The sequence below is a fragment of the Oncorhynchus tshawytscha genome, linkage group LG34, assembly GCF_018296145.1.
Source record: "Oncorhynchus tshawytscha isolate Ot180627B linkage group LG34, Otsh_v2.0, whole genome shotgun sequence".
Lineage (NCBI taxonomy): Eukaryota > Metazoa > Chordata > Actinopteri > Salmoniformes > Salmonidae > Oncorhynchus > Oncorhynchus tshawytscha.
The window spans coordinates 4185001-4206746 of NC_056462.1; the positions used below are offsets into that span (position 1 = coordinate 4185001).

At 40.7% G+C, this 21746-nt stretch overlaps 4 protein-coding genes across 10 annotated transcripts in view; 2 read left to right on the forward strand and 2 right to left on the reverse strand.

Annotated features, from left to right (window-relative positions):
• The window catches only part of LOC121841774 (C-type lectin domain family 4 member E-like), an 8325-nt gene extending 7981 nt beyond the window's left edge, over positions 1-344 (forward strand). For all 3 annotated transcript variants that reach the window (XM_042311834.1, XM_042311835.1, XM_042311833.1), the window contains one exon: positions 23-344. In XM_042311834.1, the coding sequence (XP_042167768.1) occupies positions 23-185 (163 nt within the window). In that variant the 3' untranslated portion in view covers positions 186-344. The remainder of the gene's footprint in view (positions 1-22) is intronic.
• A 5672-nt stretch (positions 345-6016) lies between these two features.
• Positions 6017-8160, forward strand: LOC112231749 (ecto-ADP-ribosyltransferase 4). 2 transcript variants are annotated; one of them, XM_024398508.2, is made up of 3 exons: positions 6017-6502; positions 6766-6858; positions 7343-8160. In XM_024398508.2, the coding sequence occupies exons 2-3, from the start codon at positions 6793-6795 to the stop codon at positions 8102-8104; spliced, it is 828 nt and encodes a 275-aa protein (XP_024254276.1). In that variant the 5' UTR covers positions 6017-6502; positions 6766-6792; the 3' UTR covers positions 8105-8160. The 2 variants fall into 2 exon arrangements, with proteins under 2 accessions (XP_024254276.1, XP_024254277.1); XM_024398509.2 differs by having other exon boundaries at positions 7346-8160.
• A 151-nt stretch (positions 8161-8311) lies between these two features.
• On the reverse strand, positions 8312-12744 carry LOC112231733 (NLR family CARD domain-containing protein 3). Of its 3 annotated transcripts, none has more exons than XM_024398480.2 (3): positions 12580-12744; positions 10540-10727; positions 8312-10271 (listed from the first exon to the last, which is right to left on the reverse strand). In XM_024398480.2, exon 3 carries the CDS (start codon positions 9795-9797, stop codon positions 8412-8414), a length of 1386 nt encoding a protein of 461 aa, XP_024254248.1. In that variant the 5' UTR covers positions 9798-10271; positions 10540-10727; positions 12580-12744; the 3' UTR covers positions 8312-8411. The 3 variants fall into 3 exon arrangements, with proteins under 3 accessions (XP_024254248.1, XP_024254249.1, XP_024254246.1); XM_024398481.2 differs by having other exon boundaries at positions 8312-10268; positions 10540-10769; XM_024398478.2 differs by having other exon boundaries at positions 10540-10769.
• Positions 12745-12984: 240 nt separating this feature from the next.
• LOC112231747 (SLAM family member 5) overlaps positions 12985-21746 on the reverse strand; it is a 30868-nt gene continuing 22106 nt past the window's right edge. Inside the window, exons 2-6 of one of the 2 annotated variants that reach the window (XM_024398506.2) lie at positions 17182-17496; positions 16813-17094; positions 16573-16692; positions 16045-16115; positions 12985-15053 (exon numbers count right to left, since the gene is read on the reverse strand). In XM_024398506.2, coding sequence (XP_024254274.1) covers positions 15024-15053; positions 16045-16115; positions 16573-16692; positions 16813-17094; positions 17182-17496 — 818 coding nt within the window. In that variant the 3' untranslated portion in view covers positions 12985-15023. Of the gene's footprint in view, positions 15054-16044; positions 16116-16568; positions 16693-16812; positions 17095-17181; positions 17497-21746 lie in introns of both variants that reach the window. The other variant, XM_042311832.1, reaches the window with a different exon arrangement.

Here is a 21746-nt window from a genome sequence, read left to right on the forward strand (position 1 = left end):
CACTGAAATGGTTGGTTCTTAGGTTCTGGAGAGAAGGAGAGCCAAATAATGCCCAGGGGGGTGAGAACTGTGCAGTCTTCAACAACTTCAGAGATACCCTGGGAATTATACAATCATGGAATGACCAGCCTTGCTCATTGCTTATCCATTGGGTATGCAACTACACACCTAACGTGTCCTCCTAATAGTCCTACATATCGTGATGGCATCTGCCCACAGGAGAATATCTGAATTCGATTGTAAAAAAAAACGAAGCATCTCCTACAAGTTGATGCTGACAGGTCCTGACAGGAAAACAAATGACCCATAACACATGTAAAAAAAAAAAAAAAAGTCCCGCTAATTGGCTAACGATTCAAATGAAAGCTAACATTGAATCTACGTCAGACGTTAATTCTTCAAGTCGGCTGTTTTGGCATATGTTTCAGATAATCTGAATGCCCTTTTGAATTTGCAATAGCGTTTAGATTTTTTTCCGACATAGGTTAATGTCTCCTGCATTTCATCAGTAGCACAAATTGTAGAGAAAATTCAAATGAATCTTGACAAAACATTCCAGTTGACTATGACTAATATGCGCCCTCTACTGACTAGAAAGGCACATAGAAGGTCAAAGTGCAGAACATCACAGTAGCAGGTAGAATTACTTCAGATTGCTTAAGAGAAATGATTGTGTTGTCATATGAGAATGCAACTAAATTGGAAGCTGATGCGACTTGTAGGTTCAGTCATAATCTATCCACCCAACAGTGGCTTCCACTGTGAACAAGACAGCTGCTTTAAACTGATAATTTCTTTGTCAGATGGAATGATTTTTACAAATAAACATTTTTAGAAGCTAAGAGATTAGCCATCTTTTAATTTATTGTATTGTGCAAACTGACAATAGAAGTATTAATCATTTGACCTTTGTTCATATGCTTTTTCCCCCCAGAAATCTGTGTTGTCATAATAACATGCACTCATAGTCAAGATGTCTAATATAATAATATCACTTAATCAAATTACATATTCTATCAATAACTATTTTTTAACATTTTATTTCACCTTTATTTAACCAGGTAGGCAAGTTGAGAACAAGTTCTCATTTACAATTGCGACCTGGCCAAGATAAAGCAAAGCAGTTCGACACATACAACAACACAGAGTTACACATGGAATAAACATACAGTCAATAATACAGTAGAACAAACATACAGTAGAACAAATACAGTAGAACAAACATACAGTAGAACAAATACAGTAGAACAAACATACAGTCAATAATACAGTAGAACAAACATACAGTCAATAATACAGTAGAACAAACATACAGTCAATAATACAGTAGAACAAACATACAGTCAATAATACAGTAGAACAAACATACAGTCAATAATACAGTAGAACAAACATACAGTCAATAATACAGTAGAACAAACACAGTCAATAATACAGTAGAACAAACACAGTCAATAATACAGTAGAACAAACACAGTCAATAATACAGTAGAACAAACACAGTCAATAATACAGTAAAACAAACACAGTCAATAATACAGTAAAACAAACACAGTCAATAATACAGTAAAACAAACATACAGTCAATAATACAGTAAAACAAACATAGTCAATAATACAGTAGAACAAACACAGTCAATAATACAGTAGAACAAACACAGTCAATAATACAGTAGAACAAACACAGTCAATAATACAGTAGAACAAACACAGTCAATAATACAGTAGAACAAACACAGTCAATAATACAGTAGAACAAACACAGTCAATAATACAGTAGAACAAACACAGTCAATAATACAGTAGAACAAACATACAGTCAATAATACAGTAGAACAAACATACAGTCAATAATACAGTAGAACAAACACAGTCAATAATACAGTAGAACAAACATACAGTCAATAATACAGTAGAACAAACATACAGTCAATAATACAGTAGAACAAACATACAGTCAATAATACAGTAGAACAAACATACAGTCAATAATACAGTAGAACAAACATACAGTCAATAATACAGTAGAACAAACATACAGTCAATAATACAGTAGAACAAACATACAGTCAATAATACAGTAGAACAAACATACAGTCAATAATACAGTAGAACAAACATACAGTCAATAATACAGTAGAACAAACATACAGTCAATAATACAGTAGAACAAACATACAGTCAATAATACAGTAGAAAAATAAGTCTATATACAATGTGAGCAAGTGAGGTGAGATAAGGGAGGTAAAGGCAAAAAATTAAAACACTGGAATGGTTGATTTGCAGTGGAAGAATGTGCAAAGTAGAGAAAGAAATAATGGGGTGCAAAGGAGCAAAATAAATAAATACAGTAGGGAAAGAGGTAGTTGTTTGGGCTAAATTATAGATGGATTATGTACAGGTGCTGTAATCTGTGACCTGCTCTGACAGCTGGTGCTTAAAGCTAGTGAGGGAGATAAGTGTTTCCAGTTTCAGAGATTTTGTAGTTCATTCCAGTCATTGGCAGCAGAGAACTGGAAGGAGAGAATTAGAGATATACCTGCTGGAGCGTGTGCTACAGGTGGGTGCTGCTATGGTGACCAGCAAGCTGAGATAAGGGGGGACTTTACCTAGCAGGGTCTTGAAGATGACCTGGAGCCAGTGGGTTTAGCGACGAGTATGAAGCAAACTATAATTAAGTGAAACAGAGCTTTGTGCTTTAGCAAGGCAAACATGGGACCAATTCAATTCCTCTGGTAACCGTGGGATAGTCTACTCACGTGATTGGAAGAGATTGTGTGCACACTGTACTGTACAGGTGTAGGTGTTGATTCAGGCCAGCGACCTATCCACTGACCATTCTTGACCATTTTCCTTATGGATCCCAGGCTTGAGCCCCTCCATTTGTGTGGCTATTCTGAATAAAATCTACAAATTGTCCAGTATTTTACTCACCTCAATTAAACAAAATACAATTATGTTTATTTACATGAATATTGGGGGAAAGAAACCTCTCTCTCTCTCTCTCTCTCATACATAGAGTGCATACACATGTTTTTCACCTCATTTCAATTGGAACTGTGGACTGAATTCATTCTCAGAGCATCAGTGAGACAGGAGACAAAGAGGGAGAGAGAGACAAAGACCATAGAGCTACACCGTATACATTACACACCAGTTGTTTATCATTGAGATACGGAGATAGAAGAGGACGTCTATGCCAATGTGGAGGAGATCAGTGTGAAAGACTGCGATGATCTGGCTGCTGGTTATGAGACTTTACACCAGAGTCCACAGGCTGGAACAAGTAAGTGTGTTTACAGATTCTTAAAACAGACCTTTATTTATTTATTAAGTTTACTTTGCGGGACAAAAACATACATCTGAGAGGTACTGAGAAATGATGAGTCACATCAGATTAAGCTGAGACCTATTTTCCATCTGTAGTCCCCTGGCAGGTGAACATCTAATCATGGAAATATTCTATGCAAAACAGACAACCTAAATGCATCAGACATTATAAAAAAACAGCCATGAGGACATAGGGACATTTTATCAACACAGACATCGACACATTGCACTGAGAAAAGGAAACACATTGCTATTGGATATAAATGGAAATAAATGTGTACTCAAATGAAAGATGTACTACATACAGAGGGGACATGGAGACATGTTGCTGACACTAACACACTGCTAATACTAAAGACATGTATAATATTATCACCTGTTAGAAGTATGTATGAATCGCTGCAAACGCTGCCATGTTTTATAAATCAATCAGAATCATGTTTTATATCATCATACTCTGTCTTTCTATGTAGTAATGACACATTTCACACGAAACAAATTCCTTTTGAATTGGAACCAAATTATTTCCTGGAAATGGTAGAAGAGGAGGACAGAATTGCTGTTACTGTCTGTCTGTGTGTGGTTGAAGACCACAGCATCAGTTCCTCTTGGTATCAGAACAGCATTGGTTTATGAGGGAGAAACTGGTCAGCTGGAAAGACTAAGATAGATACGGTGAGACCAAGTTAGGTGTATATTATGTTTGTTTCTCTACACCTGCAGGGCTGAAACCTGGGAATCAGAACTGTCAGCCTTACAGACTGGCATCAGTTTCTCTGGGACTGCTGTGTGTTCTCTTGCTGACCGGTCATAAGACCACATTCTTATCGGAAGACTCAACAGCCTTGGTCTCTCAAATGACTGCCTCGCCTGGTTCACCAACTATTTCTCAGACAGAGTTCAGTGTGTCAAATTAGAGGGCCTGTTGTCCAGACCTCTGGCAGTCTCTATGATGGGGCCACAGGTTTAAATTCTATGGCCGACTCTCTTCTCTGTATATATCAATGATGTTGCTCTTGCTGCTGGTGATTCTCTGATCCACCTCTAAGCAGACGACACCATTCTGTATACTTCTGGCCCTTCTTTGGACACTGTGTTAACTAACCTACAGACGAGCTTCAATGCCATACAAATCTCCTTCCGTGGCCTCCAACTGCTCTGAAATGCAAGTAAAACTAAATGCATGCTCTTCAACCGATCGCTGCACACACCTGCCCGCCCGACTAGCATCACTACTCTGGACGGTTCTGACTTAGAATATGTGGACAACTACAAATACCTAGGTAAACTCTCATTCCAGACTCACATTAAGCATCTCCAATCCAAAATTAAATCTAGAATTGGCTTCCTATTTCGCAACAAAGCATCCTTCACTCTGCCAAACATTCACAGGTGGTAGGGTGTTTGTGTGTGTGTGTAACGAAACATAAAATGATCAATTTGTTCTCTGTTCCATCACAGATGACGATGACAAACAATCAACTGTCCAGAAGTCTCTCTCTTCTAACTGCCAACCATACTTCAGAGAAGGAAGAACTAGTTACAAAAACCTGACTAAGGAGAGAGACCAACTGGAGACTTCAGTCAACGTCTTGAATAAAGACAGAGACCAGTTACAGGCCCGTTTTAACACCTTGGCTGAAGGGAAATACCAGTTAAAGGACAATGGCAGAGCTAGGAAAGAAAGATCTCAGAAGAACTGGGTGAGTATGTACATTGCGCAAATAAGTGTGAATTTGAGTTGATGTGAAAAAAGTATTATGATATATTGAAGTTATATGACTGTATTGACCGATATTGTAAAGGTTTCCCTCCTCTTCGTCTGAAGAGGAGAGGCGAGAAGGATCGGAGGACCAATATGCGGCGTGGTAAGTATCCATGGTTCTTTTAATAAGAAATACTCAACATGAACACAACTGAATACAAAAACAAGAAACATGTTCTGGATTGGTCTGACTGAGGCAATGAAGGAAGGCACCTGGAAATGGGTAGACGGAACAACTCCAATTACAACACAGTGAGTAAAATACAAATGGATCGTTTAGATACTTGGATCTTGTACTAAATGCTGAAGACTTAATATCATCTTCCTCTTAACTTGCTGGTTCGTAGGTTCTGGAGACAAGGACAGCCAGATATTCATCTGGGTAGTGAGGATTGTGTAGTATTTAACAGTTTCAATAATTCAACCTACTTTGGATCTATTCAGTCATGGTGTGACAAGCCCTGCTCACAGACTAATCAATGGGTTATGTGAGAGCACAGTGAACATGTCATAATGTACGATAACATCCTTTCACGATACAAACATAGAATGTGACGTCCTTTAGAGTTAGCAATAGCTTTAGCCTAGATTCATGATTAAAATCTAATTTGAATAATAACATAATAAATCGACATCAGTACATTTAATTATGGTTTCATTGATTTAAAAGAATGGCAATTAGTAGTGCATTTAAAAAAATATTATAGCTAATGTAGTATCAACAAGTGAAACAGTAATTATGTTAATGTCAGATGTGATAATATTACACACATACACTGAGTGTACAAAACATTATGAACACCTGCTCTTTCCATGACTTAGACTGACCAGGTGAATCCAGGTGAAAGCTATGATCCCTTATTGATGTCACCTGTTCAATCCATTTCAATCAGTGTCGATGAAGTGGAGGAGCCGGGTTTAAAGAAGGATTTTTAAACCTTGAGACATGGATTGTGTGTGCGTGCAACGCTGCCTGGCTTTTCTTGCGTTCGAGCATTATTGTATCCAGCATTCTGAAAATGAATGCATTTATTGTTAATTAGCTCCTGCAATTTTTGGGGGGTTGAATATATACGTATTAGTAAGTCTGTCACCACATAAAACACACCCACGTTTTCAAAAGTTATACTAATAAGTTATGGCAAGTACACTATTAGTACACTTTATTTCTGGCCTTTGGGAAACAACCTCACATGGATTGGGAGAGAGTGAGTGTGGGTGATATTGGCCAATTCATGTGTGGGCGTTAAGGGTCAGTGCACGCTGGGTCAAACACTAGTTGAATCTCAATAGTTTCCTTTCCTTCATCTGAATTAATGTGGGTAAAAAACAGAACTGCTTAACAGGATAGACCTCAAGTGTCAGCTAAAACTATCTGGGACTGGACAAAGAGAGGACAGAGATCCGGTAAGGACACACACTTTCTGGCACACACACACACACCATAATAATCAGAAAACACAATCTTTTTCAATGATCTGTTTTAAAGTTAATTTGAAAGTCAATTGAATTATATACACATTAGTTTGTGTTTCAACTCCACATTAGATGATCAACTTCAGGTTCTAGCAGCTATGACTGACTAACCAAGATTCATCCGTCATGTTGTTTCATTGTAAAGATACCAGTATTCGGATATTAGTGATTATTTTCCAAACTTCTATCAACAGGTTGTTTTGCTGTCTACCTGCATTACCATGAAATACTTGGCAGGAGTCCTGTTGCTCTTGGCAACAATGTTCACTACAGTCAACAGTGCAAAGGTGGGGGACCCCAGTTTTATTTGATTTATTTAACTAGGCAAGTCAGTTAAGAACAAATTCTTATTGACCTCTTGGCTACCTGTCACCCCAGTTGTACATATTATTTGAATATATTGGTGATACAATTTACAGGAAGCCAGAGCTTTATATTTATATAAGTAGCCATATACAGTATATATGCTAACAGTGAATAGCTGTCCTCAGCAGTGCCAGAATGATTCTAACACTGTATAGCTGTCCTCTGCAGTGGCAGAAGGATTCTAACACTGTATAGCTGTCCTCTGCAGTGGCAGAAGGATTCTAACACTGTATAGCTGTCCTCTGCAGTGGCAGAAGGATTCTAACACTGTATAGCTGTCCTCTGCAGTGGCAGAAGGATTCTAACACTGTATAGCTGTCCTCTGCAGTGCCAGGATGCTTCTAACACTGTATAGCTGTCCTCAGTAGTGCCAGAATGATTGTAATGTTGTATAGCTGTCCTCAGCAGTGCCAGTGTCGGTGTGATGAGGAGCGGTTTAACACGGAACTGAGCTCGGTGGACGACCGCTACCCGACGTGCAGGGATGAGATGATGGGGAACATCACCGAAGGCGACCTGCTGACCAGGGAACGCCAGGCCAGCCCTTCTTTTTCCACCGCCTGGTCGCAAGCTGAACGCTGCAATGTGACGGTGGCGAACCTCACCGACCTCCATGTCACAGCGCTGACCCTCTACACAAACACATACAACCGCACCTTCCCTTTGATCTTTGACGTGGAAGCTAGATCTATGGGCCCCGACGCCAATGTTTACCGCCGGTACTTCCTGTTCAAGTCCCTCCACTTCCTGCTGACCGATGCCCTGCGGCTCCTGATAGGGCGGGAGGAGGCGGAGGCAGAGGCGGAGCAGGATGGGAAGGGCTGCCTGCTGGTGTATGCTAACAGCGGGCGCGGGGACAACTTGAGAGGGGAGGTGGGGGATCAGGTGCGCACCGGGCACTTTGTCCTGGCATCCACGCGGCGGTACAGCTCCAGCTTTGATCTGACCATCCGGACGTGCCACGGGCACTTGCTGCCCCGCTCGCACTCACGTCACTGCCGCTCTTCTTCAGGCCTCAATGTGCTGGTCCCACCCTATGAGCTGTTCAGGGTGGTGGCAGTAAAGAAGGTACCAAACAAATGGAGAGAGGCTCTGACATGGCACTTCTACCTGGAGTCTATTGGCACTATGACCAATCTCAACTGCGCTATGACTTCTGCCATGTGAACTGCAAGTCAGTTTTTACAAAGCTCTAAGCAAATAAAGTTTGTTTGAAGAATTGATTAATTGATTGATTTTAAGATTTTTCAGTGGACACTACTACCCACTACTCAGATCCATAAACATGGATTGCAATCATCACTTTTTCTCGACAAAAAAAACCACCACTCAAACCTACCTTCCTAGTGTACCTATACATCTCTCTAACCTTGAAATTCCTCAACAGTCTCTGCAGTGGCAATTTAGTAGATGTGGCAGTACAATCTGTGGTGAGTTCTCCCTAGTAGACCATTCACACAGCAATGATGTCTTTCTAGTAGACTTGCCAGTGTCTGTCCCCCAGTACAGTCTGCATCCTCCAAAAGCCCCACATGCTCATTCGGCGCATCCAACTCAAACGCTCCATCTCCCTAAACACTTCCCTCTCCATCTCCCTGCCTGCCCAAAGCATGTCCGCCAGCTCCCAGCATTGGTCGGGCTCCAGCAGGAACCCCCACCGGGACTCGGAGGTCAGGTAGCGTCGGACCTCCCTGCCCAGCGAGGCGTCCCCTAGCTCCCGCAGACTGCGGAAAAGTGCCACGGTGGTCTGAGGGTAAGGCTCAGACTTGATCGCCTGCTTAATGTATTCCGCCGTGATCTCTGTGATCACCTTGGAGCCTGTGACCTTTAAACCTTTCCCTAGACATGCTAGATCTAAGAGAGTCTGGTTGGGTGTTGTTGAGAGGCCAAGAAGGAAGCAGAGGAAGAGGTCATAAGTTCCGTGCGTGTTCCGTAAAACCCTGTCCACGGAGCATCTGTGGAGGTCTAAAAGGGTTGCTCTTCTGAACATCCCTTTCAATCGATCAAAGAGTGTAGTAGGTTGGAGTAGTAGGTTTCTCCTTTTATTTGTGTAGGTGAGAAACACGTGCAGGGCAGCTAGGTAGTCTTGAATGCCTGTGTACTCAAAGCGGTACATTTCCTCCAGGTACATCTCACACACTGTGAAGAGCGGCCTACACAACCTGTGGAATATGGAACTTTTGGAGACGTCGATACCGCATTCCTTCACATCGCTCTCGCTGAATATGAGGCTTCCTCTTTCCTGTTGCAGAAAAGCCAGCTTCCCAAGCTTACGAACAACCTCTCTGATTGATTCTGAGTGTTCACCATTTCGATCGTTCTTCAAACCAATCCGAACAAGCAAAAAGTGAGTGTATAGTTGCGTCAGAGTGTCTATCTCGACACACTCTCCCGCCTCAGTGTTTTCTAAAATGGCCGCCAACATCTCACAGCACAACGGTGTTTGGCACAGGACGCAGAGGTTCCGTGATGACTCTAGGGCAATAGCTTTCATGACCAAGGCGATAGCTTTGTGCACAAGACTCTGATCGCCAAACCTCTTTCTAAAGAACTCCCTCTTCTGGGTGTCGTCGAATCCCCGTATCTCCGTCAAGCACTGTTGTTGGGGGAGGAAGTCGATGGGGATGAAACTGGCAGCCGCAGGCCTGGTGATCACCCAGACGTAGGCGGAGGGAAGAAGCAGCTGACACCAGATGAGGTTCGCTAGGAGGATGGGCAAAGGCATCTCCTTATTGATGTCAGACTCTACTGATATGCTTTCAAAGTCCAGGGGAAGGTTAAATTGGTCCAAACCGTCCAAGATGAAGACCACCTTAGACCGACTCAGATCCAACCCGGGGTTCTCGCTCTCCGATGTCATGGACGAGTAGAAGTGGCTGATGAGGCCACTCAGACTGAAGCTCCGTCCTATCAGCCAATTGAGTTCACTGAAGGGAAAGACAAACAAGAAGTCGACATCCTGATTGGCTCTGTCCTCGGCCCAGTTCAAAACAAACTTCTGGACACTCGCTGTCTTCCCTGAGCCTGCGGGTCCCTTCGTCAGGACGGTTTTTACTTGAGGGCGATCCGGAGATAGCGGTGGTTTGAAGATATCGTCAAGCTTGATCGTTACTTCCTCATTTAGCAGTGGGCATATCTGATGGTGGTCTTACGGGTCGCGTGGCAGCATGCCTGTCGTTGTGCCATTGGACGTTGCCCTCGGTGATGAGGAGTTCAACGTAGGAGTGTGTGAAGGAGTGGCTCCGCACCTCTTGTCCTGCTGGGGTTCCATCACACAATGACGTGTATCTCCCTCTCAGCTCTGATTGGAGCTTCTCTCTGACTCCTCCTACTGCTGGGACACACACACACACAGTGAGAGATAGAGAGACACAGGGAATTCAGATTAGATTGTTTAGGAATTTTTGCAGGTGTACAATTATATATGCATGCCTACAAGAGAGAAACATTCTGAATGAAACTAAATATATTATTGTCTCCAGTGAACTTAGCTCCAAATGTTGTGTGCACAGTGAGATGAGCTACAGAACAAATGTCAATAGGAAGTAGATTCAGTATATAATTCCAGGCATATGAAAATCATGAAGAGATAAATTACTTACAATTGCTCCTCTGAGAAACGGCTGTACATTCTCCCTCGGTGTGTGGCAAGGTCACCCCCTGTTGGCCAGAATCCTCCATCACAGTCTGAGCCAGGCTGACGTCACAATCTGTGGGGTTGGACTGGGGTACACTTGTGATTTCCTCCCGGAAGAGATTCACAGCAGGGTTGGGCTCAATTCAGCATGCTCTTGAATATAGGGTGGGAGTCATGTTTTGGCTGTTAAATGTACTAAAATGAGAACACAATAGAAATGTCAACTTTCAAATGGTACCTCAAAAGATGGTTGGAGTGTCACATCAGAGAAAGCTGACCCGAATGGGAATATCAGTTAAATTAAATGATACTGTCAATCTTCCATTGGAAACAGGGTTGGGCTCAATTCAGAATTGAATTGAGAATGTCGTTCGGACTAGACAGACGATTTCGTGAAAAGTAACTTGTCGGTATCCTCTTATGTCTTGCTAATAAAGGCGCTGACAAGTGCCTATCCACCACAGATAAAGGCAGATTCAGTGGAATGCGACGCAGCCCGTGCAAATAAACTGAAAGTCTCTACCGTAAACACAAGGGGGGCTTTTCTCAAATGACAGTGGACGAGAATACGCTTGAATGTAATAACAATGAATCTAGCTAGATGTTCAAGACATTTTATACATAAAAGGATAAGTAGCATATCGTGTTTAAATGTTTTCATGGTTTTCTCCTTCAAGAAAACAACAGCTGATTCAAATGGGGTATGGCAGATTTCAAAACTCTTTAGAGAACTGATAGGATTCTCTTGTGCATCCTCGCCAAAAGGAGGATATCAAGGAGGGGAGGACCATGTTCCGTTTGCCTACTAACGAATTGAGACTCCTTGACCACATCGGTTTTCCGGGTCACGGAGGAAAGACTTTTTACCAAATGATTAGTCAAGGGTTTTATTTAATAAAACGTGGTGACGTCACCAACGTCGGGCCTCTGTTAGTTCCTCATGGAATCACGTTTCACAGCAGCCACACCTCTCTACTGCATTGCACACAGTCAAATTAGGCCTCAAGGTTGCCTTGTTAAATCTTGTTCATTCTCTAACATTAAATACCATGACTGTTTACTCATGACACAACATACTTTGGTGATATCGTTATCAACCTACCGCAGATCCCTTAAAAAGAAATGTGAATGCAGGGTGTGCTGTTAGTTTGCTAACACTCTTAAGAGAGACTGGTAGAATAGCTAGCCATCGTTAGCATTCACTGGTTGAAATTTAAATAGCTTTTGAGTGTAACGGAGTGGACTATTACATGAATATATGTCATTAGGGTGTCCAATCAAAAACACATTTTGACCAATGGGTAAAATAGTATGTTAATTGTGTAGATACTCCTCTAAGAAAACCAATGGTCCAAAACCGATGTTTGGAATGAAAATGAATGAAAGCGGTAAAACATCGGGAAAATAGCATTGTGTCAGCTGGGCTGAATGCTGTGAGAGAATTAGGCTAATTGACAGGCTCACTGTTGACCTCATTATTTTTCTTCTCGAATCTGGAGGACATAAAAACATCCCATGTAGTATTTTCATATTTTATTATACTGTACGTCTTTCATACAAAAATTCCTGTTATTTTTCGAATATTTCTCACAATCAATTTCGCAGAGGACCAACACAAAACCCTGAAAACTTACTGCGAGAAAGCACTACCGCTCTGTCAACAGAGTTCGGTGTTCAAATCCAATTTTTCTTTATATAATGTTAATTATATCTTAGAGAAAGACCCCCACTGAACGACTCAGAACATGAATAATCATATTTGACTTGGTCAAATGTATATTATAACATAAGGAAGTTACATTTCATCACAAAAGCGCGTTTTCATCAATTTAGAGTGGGCGGACGGGAGCTATAATCCAGTGTCGTTATTGCTTGAAATCACACATGGATTGCTTCCGTACCCCACGGGCTTCCGTATCCCACGTCCATGATTTCAGTTCAAAACGTAACTTCGTGGAGTTATGCTATAGATCAGGAATCAAATTAAAAGTGTAAAGCTACTCACCACGTTGCCCATGCTGATACAGACTGAAAACGAATGTGTGTTTTTTTATAGCTCTAAATCCAGCGGTGTAAACTCGCAATTGGTAAAGGAGGAACCACTGTAGGAAGGTTACTCATTTCCTGTAACGAAACATTGGAGTTGAACAAATTACAATATTGCGCAATCTGAATTTCGTGTTACATTACATAACGTTTCTATTTGTATTTATTCCAGGTCCATATTAAATACTCTTCCTGGGATCCGATTACGCAATTACATACAAAATAAAACAGTACATAACAACATATTATTATACTCTCCCACAACATATAAATAATACAAACACAAGAATACAGTAATATTAAAATAAAGATAAATAACATAAATACACAGAATGATAAATGAGGCTCATGTTTTGCTACGAAATAGCATCGACATGGCATATTTGACAAATGTTTTAATTTTTACTCACAATAATGTTATAATCATGGCACATAGGCACAAAAATGCATGACTACAGTCTAAAGCACAGAAATGTTGTTAGAGAACATATTGGTTGCACATGATTTAAGATACACTTACACAATTTACAGTACACTGTCTCAGAGCGAAATACTGCATTGTGTACAGTATACTGAAGTATAAAAACATTCAACCACTAGATGGGAGAAAAGGATTGGAAGAAAAGGCCAACGTTTTCTCAAAACAAAGTTGGAAATATTATAGGACTTAAATAAAAAGGTAGTAATTCACTGTTTACAGTCATAATTGTTTTTACATTTGAAATGTACAGCTGTCTGGCATGAAAAGTGACAGGACAAAAGGTCACACACTTAAACTCACTAAATAGAGAATCCACCAACCAATTACAGTTGTCTCTCCTATTTGACCCTAGAAGTAGGCTACATTAAAACCACAATCTGGAGTTGTGTTTCTGGAGAAATGTCTCTGGAGAAATGTTTCCACTGACAAACTCATAAAAGCAGCTATGGATTCAAGGAATGACAGTTTACACAGGTATTCTGAAGCAATACATGATTTGTTTCAAAGATTTAAATGACAACAAAAACAGAAATGGGGAATGGAGTAATCTACCATCATATTTTGAGTTGTGCTAGAGTATGTAAAACATTAACGTATTTCAAGCATGGGCATTGATGTATTGATGACTGTTAAACATCAGGAAATATACACATTTTATGACTATAAATGAAATGTATGGGTAAGTCTTTGATTTGACATATTGAAGCTCAGTACAACATGTTAATTTTTAATCTGTTTGAATAAGTCAATAGATTATTTTAAAATAGTGAAAAGTGAATTACATATTTATATTCAGTCTCAGTAACTACTCTGAAATAGAGAAGTATAACAACGCCTACAGTGCAACAACTCACTATGGTATCAACAGATTTGGTATTTTCGGGTCACAGTAACCTGTGCTCGCACAGATATATACAAAGGCTGCAATAATGTAGGTGGAGCACAACATGCTCTGATAGAAGGAGAGTCTACAGAGTCTGCAGGAGGGAGTGATTGTATTGTTAAGGGAGGATGTGCTTCATAGATAAGGGCAACCAATAAATGTTCCATCATAATAAACTAAACAAGATATTTAAGAGCTACCATTTAGCCCAGACCTACATTTTGTGAATAGCGATAAGAAGAGAAACATGTCACTCAATATCAAACAGAAAAACGGAAGATCTTCCCCTCAGAAATATTTCAATACAACATACACGGTGAAAGGAAAACATTTATCTATGGACCTTTTGTTTCTAAAGCAGCCTAACAGCCTTAGCTTCTAAGGAGTAGGTGGCTTTATCTCAAACGCCTGCTCTTTTTATATGATGTACACAGCTGCTATCCACTGGCAAGCTAAACAATGACCAGCTATAAAAAGATACAGGGGAGGCACCTACATTTTAATCAACAGAACAGACAATACTGAAAATAAGCGTTGGTCCAGCAGTAGCATAGCAAACACACGAGTGAATTGTATTAAAATATATGTTCCATTTGTTTTAACTTATACATTGGGATTTGGGACAAAAGGCATTTAAAAAGACGGATTATGCTGATCATGCTAACAACTCAATGCATAATTATTGAATTGGTCAGTATCAGTGGATGTAACCGAGTCCCCTATTTGACAGAAGGTCTGTGAGAATGACCTACAAAGGAAGCCTGAAATTATAATATCAGCTCAACAGTTCCAGGGGATTTTTCTCCCATAACAACTGTGCCTCTAAAAGGCTGTTAGAATGAATATTTTTTAACTTTCATTTTGTTTCAACGTCCTCTTTATGATATACTGTCCTCTACAGAATGTGAGTTATCATTTTGGCCTCCCATTGACTTCCTGTTTTTCTCCTTCATGCTGTGTCAACATCCTCGCTGGCAGCCATGCGATGTAACAGGAGTGTATCATAAACTGATGTCAGAGTAGGGTTGTCTCTATGCGACTACAATTCTGGTATATCTGTTCGCTCCTCCTAGGCAGGGAGAAGGAAGTAGGGGAGGGAAGGACATAGAGGGACAGGGAAGAAGGGGCAGAGAGAGGAGAGATAAAAGGGGTGGGAAAACAACAAAAATAAAAGAGGATTTTATGCTTCTTTGTTATAAACTTTGTGCCAGAGGGAGAAAACAGGACACGTCTGATGCTCTCTTGTCTACTCTCATTGTTCTGCAGTAGGGAACTCAACAGTCAACACAACACATCTGGAACTTTTCCTAAAACTAGTGGGAGGAATCACGAAGCCTAACTTTAAAAGTCCACAGACTTTGCAAATACTGTAAAAGACTATATGAAGATCGAAGGCATTACTAATCAAATCAAATGTTATTTGTCACATGCACCGAATACAACAGGTGTAGTAGACCTTACAGTGAAATGCTTACTAACAAGCACTTAACCAACAATGCCGTTTTAAGAAAAACAATTGTAAAAACATTGATAAGTAAAAAATGTAAGTAACAAATAATTAAAGAGCAGCAGTAAAATAACAATAGCGAGGCTATATACAGGGGTACCAGTACAGAGTCAACGTGCAGGGGCACTGGTTAGTCAAGGTAATTGAGGTAATATGTACATGTAGGTAGAGATAAAGAGATTATGCATAGAAAATAAACAGAGAGTAGCAGCTCCGTAAAAGTGTGTTGGGGGGGGGGTTATGCAAATAGTCTGGGTCGCCATTTGATTAGCTGTTCAGAAGTCTCATGGCTTGGGGGTAGAAGCTGTTAAGTAGTCTTTTGGACCTAGAACTGGCACTCCAGTAAGTGCTGTGTGGCTTCTCATTGTGCAACCAAACCATATCATATGGGAAAAACTGGTTCCAATGACATCAGGCCTGGTATCAAATTCAGGTGGTCTGTGAAACTCAAGATCACATTAACCCACTGACACAGAGCTAAAGCCAACAGTTGTAGACATGAGGGCTGATAAAGCTGCTTTATTGTCAATCAGCCTGTAGATTTTTTACTAACCTGATTATCTCTTCGTTTTTTAGGAGTTATCGATGCATAATCAATGTCAACTTGCACTCTTTCGGATGAATCTGTGAAAACAAATAAAGGAAAGGAAATATGGGCCGAAGGTGAGGTGTGAATAACTGACAGAGGCATACAAACGATCAGCCCCCGTGGACAGGTTCTGTAAACACTCAGGACTCATTTGTTACTATGCGTACTGGTCTCTGAGGTGTCAGATAAGCCAAGCTATTCAAGTAATCATTATCAGAGAGAGCGAGAGCGTTTGTGTGTGTCTGTGTGTGTGTGCCTTCTGCTTTTTCAACATTTAGAGAACTTATCTGGGATAATGACACTGTTTGAGAACAGCAGAGGAAGTGTGAAAAATATGACACTTTATTTGACCTGCATCCTGTGTTCAAGCAAACATTTCCCTCCTTTTCCAAAAAAACTACCCTTGATTGTTAAAAAAAGAAGAAAAAAAGAAGGCTAATCATGCTTTGACTCTGGGGAGTGACCTCACACCTCTAAAAGATAAATACCTGCCTTGTGAGTGTCCATTTCTACTCTTCTTTCGATAGATTGCAATTCCAACCAGCCCTGGGGCAACCAAGACGCATATAATAATAATAATAATAAGCACACCCCGACTCCTCTCGCCACTGTCTGAAATAAAACACAAGGAAATTATTTTTGTAAAATAAGTTTTGAATGAGCTCAAGTACACTTCACTTTCACTTGGTAATTGCTATTTTCTGGATGGAATTAATTCAAAATGTCTCTTACCTGCATCATTAGCATGACCATCTTCACTGCAACATTTTGGGACAAGAACTGTCTCATTGCTGACAGGGTTGGAAGCCACACAGCTGTAGGTGGAGTTGTACTTCTTTCCCTCTACCTCCAAACGGAGAGAGAGATCAGTGATGAGATCAGAACTGCTGGTCTGGTTTAGTATTTCCTCTCCCCTGTACAAGATCAAGGCCACCTCTTTTTCATTGTCCACAGAACACACCACACTACAGGAGCTGCTGTCACACTCTGTCACCTGAGGTTTGGAAACAACATCTGGAAGAAAAAATACAAATACATTGAAAATGGAACCTATATTAAATGTGTTTGTGATATACAGAACACACACACACACACACTTACTGTATACAGTGAGCTGAATTTTAGTTTTTTTCCCTTCATCTGTATTCTCCACAGTATAAACCCCAGCATCGTCAATCTGAAGGGCTGACAGAGTGAAGTATCTTGTAACATTGTTCAAGTGGAGGCGGTTTTCAAATCTCTTCTCAAGGGTGATTTTGCCTCGTTTACCAGGGTACACATTTGCAATACTGCCAAGTTCTCCATAAAGTAAATTGCCAGACTTGATCACCCTCTCTTGAAAAGAGAAAGACTGTCCCACGATGCCTTTCACCTGCTGAATCTCAGACTGGACTGTTTGCTGGGAAGCACAGAGAACTGTGGAAAGAGAGACTCAATATCAACACAAGGACTGCAGTTGCACACTAAATCTCACAATACCTGGATATCATATTGTGATCTGATGTCAGTCTGCACTGAATATGACAATGACACTGAAGATGACAATGACATTCAATCATTAGTTAATTTTTGCTGCACGTTTGCAATATAGTCGTCTGGAATGACACATCTGACTTGAGTATCACAGTCCTTTATTTACCTATTTATTTTGTACTTTTCCCCCTTTTCTCCCCAATTTTGTGGTATTCAATTGGTAGTTATTGTCTTGTCTCATCGCCTCAACTCCCGTACGGGCTCAGGAGAGCCAAAGGTCGAGAGCCGTGCGTCCCCCGAAACATGACTCAACCAAGCCACACTGCATCTTGACATAATGCCTGCTTAACCTGGAATCCAGCCACACCAATGTGTCGGAGGAAACACATACACCTGGCGATTGCGGCAGCGTGCATGCACCTGGCCTGCCACAGGAGTCAGTAGAACGCGATGGGACAAGGACAACCCTGCCGGCCAAACCCTAACCTAACCCGGACGACATGGGTCTCCTGGTCGCGGCTGGCTGCAACAGAGCCTGGACTCGAACCAGGATCTCTAGTGGCACAGTTAGCAACTGCGATGCAGTGCCTTAGACCACTGCACCACTCCAGTCCTTCTTAGATATTTACAGGCCTAATGTGATGGTTGGGGTCAGGAAATAATTGTTAGGACTAGTATTTGTATATTTTGTCAGAAATTAAGTTCACATGGAAATTCATTCTCTGAGTGAGGGAAGTTCTTTCCCAATTGACTGTTGTTTTTTCGTCAAAATAAAAGTCAAGGATCACTGAAAAAGCACATGACTTTACAGAGATATTTCATTACCACCTAACATAATTTTCCACTACAGCTCTTAAACAGCCTAGATTGCATCCTTTGAATTTCAGGGTCAGAGGAACATTGCAGCATGATAGATGACTATTATAGGCGTTAGCCTACAGTATGTGTTATTTGTTGAAACAAGGTTTTGTGTTGACAATACAGAAACAGGGATCAGGGGCATGATGGTTGTTCTACTAGCAGTAGGAAAGAGGCAGGAATTCTGTACAAATGGACACTGTAGCCTGTAGAAAGTGTCTACAGCTGTAGCCTGTAGAAATGTTTCTGCTAAATTACTCAAATGTAATTATCTAGCTAGATGTAATGTATATCAATAATCAGCGGTGGAAAAAGTATCCAATTGTCATACTTGAATAAAAGTAAAGTTACTATAATAAAAATTAAAAGGGAAAGTGAAAGTCACCCAGTAAAATACTACTTGAGTAAAAGTGTAAAAGTATTTGGTTTAAAATCTACTTTAGTATCAAAGTAAATGTAATTGCTAAATTATACTTAAGTATCAAAAGTAAAAGTATAAATAATTTCAAATTCCTTATATTAAACAAACCAGACCACACGATTTTCTTGTTTTTAAAAAAATTTACGGATAGCCTGTGGCACACTCCAACACTCAGACATCATTTACAAACGAAGCATTTATATTTAGTGAGTTTGCCAGATCAGAGGCAGTACGGATGACCAGTCATGTTCTCTTGATAAGTGTGTGAATTATTATTATTTTTTTTGTCCTGCTAAGCATTCAAAATGTAATGAGTACTTTTGGGTGTCAGGGAAAATGTATGGAGAAAAAAGCATTTTCTTTTCTTTAGGAATGTAGTGGAGTAAAAGTAAAAGCTGTCAAAAATATAATTAGTAAAGTAAAGTACAGATACCTCAAAAACTCCTTAAGTAGTACTTTAAAATATTTTTACTTAAGTACTTCACAACACTGTCAATGATAGCACTTTTTAAAATAGGAAAATAAAAAAATGTGTAACTGCAAAAGATTTGAAGGTTTTAGGCATAGCCACAGGAAGTAGTTTGGGGGTGGGCGTGCTGCGAATCTTTTCGAAAATGGGGGGTGAGATGTTTTTTTTTTTGCCCGCGCTAGAGATGGCTATATCGGTCCGCTAATACAGGCCCAGTTTTACTCCACTTCTATTGTGAAAGAAAATAAATAAATCTTTCTGATTTTTCAGGGTGTGCTGCAGCACCCCTACTTACCACAGCTATGGGTGTTGAGTAAGGTAGAACAAATGTTTCAGTGTCACATCCTCTGAGGAGACATAGGCTTAATGTATGCGGCAGGTGGGCTCAATTAGGCCATTAGCTTAATAATCTGGTTCTTGGCTCATAGGCCTAACAGCATGTTATTGGGCTTGTACAGGAGCAACTTTTCAGTATTAGTTCTACAGGTGAATAGAAGAGAACTCATGCACACCCTACGAACATAATGTATTTGTCCTCCAAAAGCGAACTGTATACATAGTCTATCTGAATATGTGACTGTGTTTTGTTTCCATTCCCATCAGTCTGTCACATCGTGTGGTCCGCCTTTTTCTGTCACGTTAGCGGTTTGACCACACTGAGAAGCAGCCCCACACAGTCTTCCCTGTGTACAGGAGTCCCATCTCACACACAGGCCTACTGTATGTGGTGAAATACGTTTCCACTGCAATGAATACTTTTCATTGCTGCAAACAGAATAGTTCTCAGTAATGCTAAAGGTCTACCTGTGACTCCTTGTTGTCGGATCAATATAGACCTGATAGGGGTCTTTGGATTTCTAAAAATGAAAGTGAAATTGCACTGGGAAAAGGAAGGCTATTTTACATGTGTGGGTAAGGCCTAGGAGTGTAACTACAGTACTGTTATACAACATTGTTTTCACATTCTCTAAGCAAATGAACTATATAAATTGGTGATGAGATGAAGAACACTGGTGATAGCCTCCCTAATGTTGCATGTTCTTCAGCACAAGGAAGCTAGCCTCCAGCGTACATACTCCAGACACATGATAGTAAAGTATGCAGACGGTATAAGCCTAATATCTTTCTTGTGTTTATGTCTCACCCACACATACCAAAGTCCTGCTCATTTAGAATAAACATACTTCTCTGCGTCGCCATAGTGATTTTAACAGAGGAACGACAACACACAGACAGCGACTTGTGATAAGAAAAACAATTGTAAAAAACGTTGGCAACGGTTGAGGGGCAATTTCTGCAGCTGGCTACTGTAACAGTAAAACTGTAATAACAAAGCACTGGCTAACAAGCTAACAGTTGTTTACATGTTTCTATGGAGTTGCTAAGAGTTTATAGCTACTGGGAAAGGGAGATACCTAGTCAGCTGTACAACTGAATGCATTCAACTGATATATGTCTTCCGCATTTAACCCAACCCCTCTGAATTAGAGAGGGGTGCGGGGGGGGCTGCCATAATCAGTGCCCAGGGAACAATGCCTTGCTCAAGGGCAAAATGACAGATTTTTACATTGTCAGCTCAGGGATTCAATCCAGCAACCTTTCGGTTACTGGCCTAACGCTCTAACCACTAGGCTACCTGCCTACTGGCTACCTGCCTACTGGCTACCTGCCTACTGGCTACCTGCCTACTGGCTACCTGCCTACTGGCTACCTGCCTACTGGCTACCAGCCTACTGGCTACCTGCCTACTGGCTACCTGCCTACTGGCTACCAGCCTACTGGCTAACAAAAAGGACAAAGGACAGGATAATAGACAGGAAAACTAGAACCTAAACTTACACAAGCAAGAGAAAACAATTCAGACAGAAAACAATCGAGGTAGGCTTTGTTTTCATTAAAAAACATCTAGCTACAACTAGCCAACTGCAAACCAGCTGTAACATATACTGCATCCAGCTGTAATAAACTAAGACAGATATATTTACAAGCACCAAACTCAGAAACCTTGCAATCCAATATGCAGAACCTATTGCCAGTGAAGCAGGGAGGAAAAATAGAAACAAAGAGCACGCAGAGACCCAAAAAGCAGAATTTATACAATAAAAAATACAAAGAAATCAAGGTGGATCTCCTCTTTTTCACTGAACGTCCAAATGCTTGGCATGCAGATATGCGCATGGCAATCAAACATCTTAAAATATCTGGAAACAAGACAATTGTATGTGGACACAACCCCGAAATGCAATATCGATGTAGATAATAACAGAACAGTAACGATCCAAGTCTCTGAGGCCAGTCTAGAGCTGTTTGAAGACGAGTTCGACAAATAAACTCTAGTGGATGATGAACTAAAAACTGACAAACTGACTCCACTAACAACGCCTACAAATCCCAAAACCTGGGCTTCAAAATAGGAGACCCACAGTACATCACTCCCTCCCTCAC